The 11,426-nt window shown below is 40.0% G+C and overlaps 1 protein-coding gene across 1 annotated transcript in view; it reads left to right on the top strand.

Annotated features, from left to right (window-relative positions):
• LOC104491959 (cytoplasmic dynein 1 heavy chain 1-like) overlaps positions 1-11,426 on the top strand; it is a gene marked incomplete at its 5' end in the record, with an annotated part of 23,114 nt that overhangs the window by 5,999 nt on the left and 5,689 nt on the right. Inside the window, 18 exon segments of the mRNA XM_010134455.1 lie at positions 92-261; positions 875-1,070; positions 2,197-2,314; positions 3,251-3,466; positions 4,023-4,235; positions 4,428-4,555; positions 4,976-5,129; positions 5,927-6,073; positions 6,155-6,305; positions 6,509-6,762; positions 6,930-7,064; positions 7,152-7,246; positions 7,341-7,515; positions 8,907-8,982; positions 10,036-10,196; positions 10,465-10,576; positions 10,654-10,714; positions 11,097-11,220. Of these exon segments, the coding sequence (XP_010132757.1) occupies positions 92-261; positions 875-1,070; positions 2,197-2,314; positions 3,251-3,466; positions 4,023-4,235; positions 4,428-4,555; positions 4,976-5,129; positions 5,927-6,073; positions 6,155-6,305; positions 6,509-6,762; positions 6,930-7,064; positions 7,152-7,246; positions 7,341-7,515; positions 8,907-8,982; positions 10,036-10,196; positions 10,465-10,576; positions 10,654-10,714; positions 11,097-11,220 (2,686 nt within the window).

Raw genomic sequence — 11,426 nt, 5'->3', positions numbered from 1 at the left:
GAGAAGAAAAAGGTAAAAATACTTGTGAAATCTCTGTGCATAGTAAATATTTTTGTTCATGAAACAGAGCCTGCAGAGCAAGTACTGGAAGAAGTTCAACTTCTAAAAAGCAGTATTTTGTCTGTAAAACTTCCTTCTAGGTCATGAGCCAGGAGATTCAGGAACAGCTGCACAAGCAGCAGGAGGTCATTGCAGACAAGCAGATGAGTGTGAAAGAAGATCTTGACAAGGTGGAGCCTGCTGTCATTGAAGCTCAGAATGGTATGTTAACACCTGAAGAGATCATGCTATGGGCTTAGATCTAAAACTGAGTTCTATGGGAGTGTGTTTTGGTGTGGTCTGAGGTGGTCCTTTCGAACAGAACTGTAGGCTTTTAGCATGGAGCTGAGCAGCATGGAGGACGCTTCTAGTGTTTGAGCTGTGATTTTGTGCTGTTTGTTGTAGTGATACCTGATACTAGTTTTCTGGCTTGTGGCTTTGTTTCTGGTGGACCAGCTCTAGTTATTTATTCAGTCTATGTATTCATAAAGAAAGCTTATATTTGGAAAAACCACCGGTGCCTTATTGCTGCATGGATGGCATACAATCAAGCGGTCCATTTCTTAAACTGGGCAGAGGAATCACTGCTTTAAGTGAATAATTTTTAGGCAGCAGAATAAGTTGCCTGTGGCCAGTTGGCAAGTTGACATTCACAAAAGTTTATCTTGTGATGTGGTAGTGTGAATGTTATCTACTAGTATCTGCTTCTATAATAACCTCAAATTCCTTTTGAGAATCTTGAAGCATTTTTACAAATCCAGGGTACTTTAATGGACTTGGCTAACTGTTCTTTTTCTTCTTAATCAACATTCATCATCTTTCTGGCACTGGTTAGCTGTGAAGTCAATAAAGAAACAGCACCTGGTAGAGGTCCGTTCTATGGCTAATCCACCTGCAGCAGTTAAGCTAGCGCTGGAGTCCATCTGCCTACTACTAGGTGAAAGTACAACTGACTGGAAACAAATACGTTCCATCATCATGAGGGAGAACTTCATCCCAACCATTGTTAACTTCTCTGCCGAGGAAATCAGGTAAAGTGTGAGTTAGTTGTGTGGATAAGATATGGAAGGTCTTAACTGGACTATTCTCTGTGTAATTGTTTTGGTATCACTTGACTACTTTTGAGAGTGATTTATTCCTGCATGTAGTGAATGTGCAGCTGGTACAGGAAATGGACCACTGAAGGAAAGGTGTATTGTGCAAACTGGGACAAAACAGCTGCTCTCAAGTAACTTCAGTGCATGGTTGCAAAGCAGTGTGGTGCTGTCTGAAGCGACATTGTAGTTGGAAGTAGTTTTGCAGCAGTAATATTACTGAAAATTCAGAAGAAAACCTCCTTAACACCAATTAGCATTAAGAAGCAAAAATTACCAGCGCCGGGTGCGAGGGGTATATCTTTCCCAAATCTCGCACCCCGTATGCGGCCCCAACCAAAGCTTATATTCCCTGATTACATGCATGTTCATTATTTCCCTTAACAATCATACATATTCCTTCTAGTTCTAAACATGATTGAAACATCTATTTCATGGAGTATGGCATGTTTCGAAAGAAACAGCATTTGAAGATTTTCATGAGAACCCTCCCATATATGGTGTCTAATTGGCAAAGAAACTGTTATCAGAGTTTATTGTGATTGATATTGATTTCTACTAGTTTTCAGACTGCTTCGCTCATCTTTTCTTCTGTTTTGTCTCCTCCTCTCTGTTTTGCAGGCTGCTGACCTGTAGTTTAAATTCTTCTCATTCCTTTCCCAGACCATCAAGGTTTTCATATCTCTTATGGTCAGACTAGTATTTACAGGGTAACATAACAGTAACAGACCAGGTTGCTGAGGGCTTTATGCAGGCTCACCGCCTCACAGGGTCTGAATCTGAGTGGAAGGTCAGACTAGAGACACCTGAATTCTCTTCCAACTCCAGACTTTTCCAAGCAAAATGACTAATCTTAAAATACTGTTAAATGCCTTCTATCATGTGTAAGCTGTAATTTCTGAAACAGTATCTTGAACTAATTAAAACATCCCAGCTAGCAGTCAGTAAAACTGCTAGGAAATGTTCATGTCAGCTGTGGAAGGCAGGCCGGACAAAGGGACACTGAAATTGCGTAATGATGTAGAGTGTACTCACATTATCTCTAAAAATTTTTCCCTTGCAGCGATGCCATCCGGGAGAAGATGAAGAAAAACTACCTGTCAAATCCAAGTTACAACTATGAAATTGTAAACAGAGCATCACTGGCTTGTGGACCTATGGTGAAATGGGCAATTGCACAGGTAAAGTCAGTAATGAGGGGAATCCGACAAAGTGAAAAGAGTGAGCCTGAAGGCATGTAACAGCCTTCAGACATTGAATTTGCCTCTTTTCAAAATGTTGCAAACTACTTTGCTTCAAAGAAATCAGTAGGTGGTTCAGGTGAATGCTTATGGCTCAGTAGTACTGTGCTAGAGAACTAATGGCCAGTTGTGGTACAGCTTTTGCACCAGAAACTTAAGGTTTACAGTAAACAATAGCGGATCCTTTATGTATGTAGTGTCATTCTATGGGACAACGCAGTTCTCAACTGGAAAATGCAATGTAATCCTCTTAATGGAGACTGCATAGGTTTTGTCTTACCTCAGTGTGGCACACTCAGAGAGCTGTCAAGGTCTTTTAGGCAGACTTTTAAATACTTGACTAGTAGTTCCTGAAAGGAAGGTGACCTCAGACTGAGATATCCAAGAAAAGTTTTGCTTGCGTGTTGGTGTTCAGTAGAGCAGAATGCTTTGCTTGTTAAAACTGTGCCTGCTATGAGTGGTGTGATGTGGAGAGACTACCTTTAGCTGGAGTCTCGCTAGTAGGTCCTATCCTGATTGTTCTTCAGGAAGGCAGATTAGCACAGTACTGGTATGGACACCCAGTTGAGTATTTATGCAAAACAATGCTGTACACTACTTTATGTAAATGTACTCCTGGATGACTTTCTGTAAATCTACAGAACAGTAAAAGGATCTTGCAAAAAGCAGTTACTTATGTGTCTGTGCTTGGTTTAAACTAGAGTTGTAGGGATTGATCAACAGTCCTAAGTTTCTGTTAAGTAGCTGTTAATTCTCATACAGCTCACAAGTATCTAATCGTGGAAAGATGAAGTTTATAGTGTATACCTGAATGCTGAGGTTCTTGGTAATGTACGTCTTTTTAGTAGGTATAAAAGACCTATTTACTGTTTACAGCTGAATTATGCTGATATGTTGAAAAGAGTGGAACCCTTACGCAACGAACTGCAGAAGCTGGAGGATGATGCTAAAGACAACCAACAGAAAGCAAATGAAGTGGAGCAGATGATTCGTGATCTTGAGGCCAGTATTGCCCGTTACAAAGAAGAATATGCAGTGCTGATATCGGAGGCTCAAGCTATTAAGGCAGACTTGGCTGCTGTAGAAGCAAAAGTAAGACTTTTATATATCAGTAATTTTCCATTCTTAAATTTTTGACAGTCAGAAGTTGAACCTTCTTGAAACTTAGGAGCACACTTGGCTGCTTCCCCTGTGCAGTGCATTCAAGCTGTCGGTTTCACCTCTGGATGTCTTGAAACTTCTTAAGCTACTGAAACCTGGCTGGAGTAGAAATAGCAACTCATGATGCTAGTTGATTAACAAGACAGTTCACGTAAGGTTTAAAATAAGTAGAAAGCCTTTGGAAACAGGCATGGATGTAGTGTAGTTGTAGTGTCTTAACTGGCCGCCTTTTGGGAGGGGAAAAAATGTTTCTATGTACTTGATCTAATCTTTACCATATCATGCTGTGCCAATACTTGACAGTTCTGAGTTCATCAAGATAAAAGTTTAAACCAACATAATAAATTAACAGTGAAGTGAAGAAACACAAATTTAATTTCATTCTGAGCTTTTAGATTTCACTTGGGCCTTGAGTCAAGTGTCCCAAGAGATGTGGAATACCATAACAATTCATCTTCTAAAGAGTCTTCCTCACCACTTACTCTAGGTAAACCGCAGCACAGCTCTTCTCAAGAGTCTTTCTGCTGAACGTGAAAGATGGGAGAAGACAAGTGAGACTTTCAAGAACCAGATGTCTACTATTGCAGGAGACTGCTTACTCTCAGGAGCTTTTATTGCCTATGCTGGCTACTTTGATCAGCAGATGCGTCAAAATCTGTTCACTACGTGGTCTCACCATTTGCAGCAAGCAAATATCCAGGTAAAGATACAGTCATGATAAGTTAACTGTAAATCAATTTACTGCAACAGTTAAAGAGACTTCAAGATCACTAGGTAAAGAATGGAGCTCTCTTGGAAAAGAACACTGTGCAAAGTTGCATTTGCTCAAAATGTCTTCACTAGCTAGCTGGAGAATCCCCAGTCAGATACTAACTGTACATCCTTGTTACAGTTCCGTACAGACATTGCAAGGACAGAGTACCTTTCCAATGCAGACGAGCGGCTTCGCTGGCAAGCAAGTTCTCTCCCTGCAGATGACCTGTGCACTGAGAACGCCATCATGCTCAAGCGGTTTAATAGGTATTCCATTCGAAGATGTAGAGTTCTAAAGCAATGTTCTCATAGCAGGCAGAGTTTTGCACCTGTTGACGAATCACAGTGACTCTTTTGAAGCACTGTTTCACTGTTGGGAGAGCTGCTAATGTTTGTAAAAGCTTCTCAGCTGTGTGTAAACAAATCTTGTTCATCTTTGCTTGCCTTTTTTGTTATTGTTAGCTGTTAAAATACGTTGGCTTGAGCTGAAGCTATTTTGTTGCCCAAATACAGACTTGACTTTTAAATCTCTGAACTGAAGTAAGTCTTTGAACCTGGCCAACTTATTCCTTCAAATATGCAAGCTTTTATAGTTGAAACTAATAATGCAGCCTAAATTCATGAAATTGCTTAGATGCTGTCTGCAGTCAAAACCCAAATAATGAAAGTGTTTTATCACTAATTTAGGTATCCATTGATCATCGATCCCTCTGGGCAAGCTACAGAGTTCATCATGAATGAATATAAAGACCGTAAGATAACTCGTACTAGTTTCTTGGATGACGCTTTCAGGAAGAACTTGGAAAGTGCCTTGAGATTTGGTAACCCACTTCTAGTCCAGGTTAGTTGCATGATCATGCAGAAACTACTTAAAATTATTGAATTCTGCCCTGTGTACTAGAATAGTTTGCAATTGTTCTGTTAGCAAACAGCTTTATTTTTCAAACTACGATTTTAACAATTCAGCTAGTACTAAGTGACGTGTGAGGTGTTAGTCCTTAGAAAAATATTAATGACATACACAGTCAAAATTAAGTGTTTCCTTTTTCTACCATTTTGTGTTCAAACGCTTTTAATTTGAAATGACCTTTCGTTACTTCCAGTCTACAACATTATTTGCAACCTGTCTGTCAGTTCCTTGGTTTCTATATGCTACTCTAGTTCTAGATAACAGCAGCTAATATGGCTAGTTACCTAGAAATATACTCTGAGTAGCAGAGACACATTTCAGTAATACAAAGAAATAGGCAACTGTGGGAATAGTTAACTTTCCCTTGAGATTGTTAGATTTTTTTCTTCCTTAGTGTGGAAATGGGAAAAGAAAGCATTAGCTCAAAGATGAGATCAGCAGCTGTTGGTTGGGCTGCTTAGAGTAGGGCTTACTATGCATTAGAAGTGACAAAATGAAGGCCATTAATAATACTCCCCTTCTGAGATTTTGTATGGTAATAACCTAAACTCTGTACTTGCGTAGCTCAACAACAAATCTAAAGCAGAAATTACCTTCTGAATGTGATGTGTATTCCAAACCAACTGCAATTTGACTGCTTACCAGAGCTTTAAGCCCTGGTTGGGTCAGGATTTTTAGCTTGAGACACTTGCAAGTAGCAGAATTTCTTGAGACATCTCTGGTTCTAGGATGTGGAGAGCTACGATCCAGTTCTGAACCCTGTTCTGAATCGTGAAGTCCGGAGAACAGGAGGCAGAGTTCTGATTACTCTGGGAGACCAAGATATTGATTTGTCACCATCCTTCGTTATCTTCCTCTCCACCAGAGATCCAACAGTAAGTAAAACAAAAGGCTGTCCTGTTTGTAGATGTGGTATGTCATAGAGCTGAGAGAGTTTTTCATGTTTTCTGTGATAGGTTGAATTCCCGCCGGACCTCTGCTCTCGCGTTACGTTTGTGAACTTTACAGTAACTCGTAGCAGCTTACAGAGCCAGTGTCTGAATGAAGTTCTGAAAGCTGAAAGACCAGATGTTGATGAAAAACGCTCAGACCTCCTCAAGCTTCAGGGTATGCTTACTAAAATTACCATAACTTCCTCCTGTTCTAAAAGAATACAGTGGTTTTACTGTAGATGTAGAAATACACAGTGAAATATCTTCGGAGCTGATACTCTTGCTTTTTTAGGGTGTCCAGTAGCAATGTATATACAATTCATATAATTCTTAAAAGCACATCTATACAATATGTAACCTAATTTTTTCCTAATAAAGGTGAATTTCAGCTGCGCTTGCGTCAGTTGGAAAAATCTCTGCTACAAGCTCTTAATGAAGTGAAGGGACGTATCCTGGATGATGACACCATCATTACTACTCTGGAGAACCTGAAGAAGGAAGCGGCAGAGGTCACCAGAAAAGTAGAAGAGACTGATATCGTTATGCAAGAAGTGGAGACTGTTTCTCAGCAGTACTTGCCTCTTTCTACAGCATGCAGCAGTATCTACTTTACTATGGAGTCACTGAAACAGGTAGGATGGGTTCTTCCCACCAGAAGCTTTGTGTGTTTACTGCTGAAAGCTAAATAAGCACTGCCTAATTGCAGCCCTGGCTGCTCTATTGCACTTTAGTAGGCATAAGCCATTGACTCTCAAACAGCAGGACTCTAGAGGGAAAAACCAATTCTCTTGTCTTTCAGATACATTTCCTGTACCAATATTCTCTCCAGTTTTTCTTGGACATCTATCACAATGTCTTGTACGAGAACCCAAATCTGAAGGCAATTACCGACCATACCCACCGTCTCTCAATCATCACAAAGGATCTCTTTCAGGTTCAAATTTTTAATTATCTTTAATTATTTTTGAAGAGTCAGAGTTCAAGGCCTCTTATGCTACTAACTTGACTGTTTTGTTGGTAGGTGGCTTTCAATAGAGTGGCACGTGGAATGCTGCATCAAGATCACATAACATTTGCTATGTTGTTGGCCCGGATTAAACTCAAAGGCACTATTGGGTAAGCATTTGTCTTCTTGCTTCACTTCAGTTGAAAAAGGGAGGGAGATGTCTTGAAAGTATCTAGCTGAAGTTGTCTTTTCCCCTAACATTAGGGAGCCTACATATGATGCAGAATTCCAGCACTTCTTGAGAGGGAAGGAGATTGTGCTAAACACTGCATCTCTCCCAAAAATCAATGGTTTGACTGTAGAGCAAACAGAAGCAATGATGAGGCTGAGCTGCCTTCCTGCTTTTAAGGACCTTGTTTCAAAAGTTCAAGCTGACGAGGTAAGTGGTGATTAAGGTTTGTTTATGCACTAAACTAACTGTTCAGGCTTTTTAAGTGTCTGCTTGAAGAGCTTCATGCTTACAAGTAAGCTCCTCTAGTGTGAGAGGGGAAGCTTTCCAGATTAACTATTTGTACTTGTTGTGGAAATAAGCGTTCTTCATTTGTAATCTGGCTGTGAAACTTGAGTTGTAAACACCAGCATTGTTCATCGCTCCACCTCGGAAGCAGCTTTGCCATTCATCTAACTTTGCAGTCAGCCTTTGTTCTTGTGGTAGCAGAAAGTGTAATGCTGCGTGTATCACTTACTATGTGATAATTACGCGGTAGGGGGAGCAGCCCTAGCTATACATAACATCACTGTGGCTCTTGGACATTACTGTTTGGAATAAATTCGGATAGTGCTCAGCTGCTGAACACTTTGTTCCTTCTCATGACCTAAGTGTTCTAAGAATACATCTGTGTCCTGACTGTGAAAATGTATGTTCCAAAATACATCCATATCTTAAACCATATTTGTTTGGTTGCCCTGCCTAGTTTTTATATTGAAAGTTGAATTCTCTTTACTACATCTAATTTTCCTCAAACTCTTCAGCCTGGGGTAAAATAACGTATAGCTTGGGCTGGGACTTGAGAGAGCTCTTTAGAATCAGGTGCTGGAGGCAATGCAGGATTAAGGGCTGTCAGTGAAATGGTTAGGGACACATAAAGAAAACCTTATAGGCAACACGTAATTTTTCAAATGTGGATTTTTTGTTTAAAAGAAAACTATGGATCTTGGAGCAGTTCACTGAATAAAAATGAGTTGAACTTTCTACCTGTACTGGTCAAATTGTAGTCGTGCTCAGGAAAACATTCAAACCATTTATATATGAAACACTGAAACCATACATATCTAGCTGCCTTGGAAAAGATCAGCCTGTGTTGAGTGTTGGACAATATTCAGGGCTAAGTTTAGTGTGTTACTCCATTTCATTAGCATAATAGTGCTTCTGTTTAACAGCATTAGCTGTCTTTTATTTCTCAAGCCTTATTCGTAGATGAAAGCTCACATGTTCCATGCAGTACTCAATCTAAATTTTTATTTTAAATATAGATGGGGAAAATCTTACAAACGTGTATTTCATTGTTTAAATATTTAGCTACTTACTAGAATTTTAAAAGATCTGTTTACAAATCTAAGGCTAGTAGAGCTTGGACTGTACCAAGTTCAACCCTACCCTAGCAATCTTTGCTTCCTGTTGAAAGTTGCTATGTCCAATACAATAAATTCCAAATTTTAAAACTGAGATTGAACATCTCTGTTACACCATGAAAAGTACCTGCACCGTGCAGCAGGTGTTTGATGCCATGAAACTGCATTTCAAGTTTTTTGCATTTTCTTTCAATACAGCAATTCTGTATCTGGCTGGATAGCAGTTCACCAGAGCAGACTGTACCATACCTTTGGACTGAAGAAAAACCTGCAAGTAAGTTAAGCTGCAGTTTAGAATAGAAGCTTAATTTGGACCTTGATGCCTGGGAAGATCATAAAGTAGGGGTTGTGGAAGAACCTAAAGTCTGGTGGGTTTGGTTTGGGTTGTTTTGAACCAAACTTTTGTAAGTAATAGGTACTACACATGGTTCCTGTCCTTAACCTGTGATCTGGTCTTCCACCGAGGATGAAACACACTTCTGCAATCTCATTAGATTCCACAGTAGTTTGAATTAATCTTAGTCATCGCAAATCTGGAGGCAGCTCAATACTCAAAAAAGCTCCAGGGCACAGATTTTCTGAGGACAGGGCTGGCCTACTAGAATGTTTACTCTTGCCATTGTACCTAAGCATGAAGTCTTAATTCTTGCTGCAGTAGCTGCTAGTGCTGATTTGTTAAGACTTAGAATTTCAGAGTAAAACCTTCAGTTTCTCCCCCATCTGAAAGGTAACGCTAGGAAGTGTTTGCCATCTGTGGTTATTAGGGGCTCTTTCCTGTAGTTGGCTTTTTATATTGAGGATTACTAACTACCATAAAGCTGCTTGACCATGAACTGGAAAACTATAGGTGATCTATCCTAGCCACGCTAGACAGGTAAATGTATAATATTTAACAGTCTGGCAGAATGGCAGATTATTGAATGAGTGAGATGATGTGAAGAGATCTGTTCTCCCTGGAAGTTAAAATCACTTCATGGCAATACTTCTAGACTGCAAATTTTGTAAACGAGTAGCATTTCAGTAGAATCCAAAAGCATGTTGTCAAGGTGGGCTTTTAAATGGCTCACAACATGAGCGATTGAGCAGGAAATTAAAACATCGCTGAAGACAAACCAGCTGAAGATGGTTAGTTTCTTTTGACTGTCAAAGTGAAGACAGAATATAAGCATTCCATTAAAATGTTGCAACAGATCTTTCACGGGGTGATTAACTTTCTAAATATCCAGTCTTCAGAACAAGATGGGGAAAACTGATAGGAGAATTGAAGAGAGGAAGGTGTTGAGGATGGTTTCTTTATCTGTCCATCTAATCTGACTCCTCTTTTCAGCTCCTATTGGACAGGCCATTCATCGCTTGCTTCTGATCCAGGCCTTCCGTCCAGATCGTCTGCTGGCAATGGCGCATACCTTTGTTTCAACAAATCTTGGGGAGTCTTTCATGTCCATTATGGAGCAGCCCTTAGATCTGACACACATCGTAGACACAGAGGTAACCTGCTTGTTTCTGAAAGGCTGAAATCCTGAGGTAATGTTAGTGCCACTTTGCATGAGTTCCACAGTGAGTAAAGCTACCCACTGGAACATTTCTGCCACCTGTCCCCACGGTACAAGGAGGCGTTTGTTTTCGTATTCATTAATGTAAAACTAAGAGTAGCGTAGTGTCTTTAACTGGGCAGAGGGAAGAAGGACTGAGCTTACTGCATTCTCCTGTCCATGTAGTGACTGATTTGTATCCTTTTAAACTTTTCAAACAACAGGTGAAACCTAATACCCCTGTGCTGATGTGTTCAGTGCCTGGTTACGACGCCAGTGGTCACGTTGAAGACCTTGCAGCTGAGCAGAACACACAGATTACTTCTATTGCTATTGGTAAGAACATGCCTTATCATCTAAGCATAAATCAAATTGTTATCAACAAGAGCTTTAGCAACCTTTCTGCCTTTTAGGTTCTGCTGAAGGGTTTAACCAAGCAGATAAAGCAATAAACACAGCGGTGAAATCTGGAAGGTAAGTATTATCTCTTTCTAGCTACAGTACTGCCTAGTGGAAAGGTAAATAGGGAGGAAAGGGAAACATCATATCTATTGGCTAAATAGGTAAAACTGTGAGGAAAAGAAAAATTGGGACTGTCTTCTGAACTGTAATTTCTAATAATGTAAGCACAGCTGTTCACAACTTGGATGTCATTGAGAAGTAGGTTCTATCTTTAAAACAGGAGAGTTAGCCCGTATACAGTACATAGCAACTGGTTCTATGTAGAAGACAGGTTTAAAAAAAGGAGGAAAATGGGTAGCACTGATATCATAACCTGTTACTCTTTGTGCTGATTATAGCCAGGATCCATAAGCTGTACACTAAAAAGCACTTATTCTGTTTCACAACTTCACAGATGGGTAATGCTGAAGAACGTTCACCTGGCTCCTGGCTGGCTCATGCAATTAGAAAAGAAGCTACATTCCCTACAACCCCATGCTTGCTTCAGACTCTTCCTCACCATGGAGATTAATCCAAAGGTAATTCTGATTTGAAATTTGATTCTCTGGTGAAGTAGCTGGCTTGCAGAGCCAAGAGTGGTGCCCAGGGAAGGTTTTCTCATTAATTCCTTTCTGCAGTAATGGAAAAGGAGAATACATGCCTCCCAGGGTAATTACTAGCCTTAGTTCCTGATAACTTAATTGTAGCTGAAAACTTCACACCATTCCTTTTGCTGCTTTCCCTA

The sequence above is a fragment of the Buceros rhinoceros genome, unplaced genomic scaffold (assembly GCF_000710305.1).
Source record: "Buceros rhinoceros silvestris isolate BGI_N320 unplaced genomic scaffold, ASM71030v1 scaffold1824, whole genome shotgun sequence".
In the NCBI taxonomy this organism is placed as follows: Eukaryota; Metazoa; Chordata; class Aves; order Bucerotiformes; family Bucerotidae; genus Buceros; species Buceros rhinoceros.
This window is presented reverse-complemented; position numbering and strand designations above follow the sequence as displayed.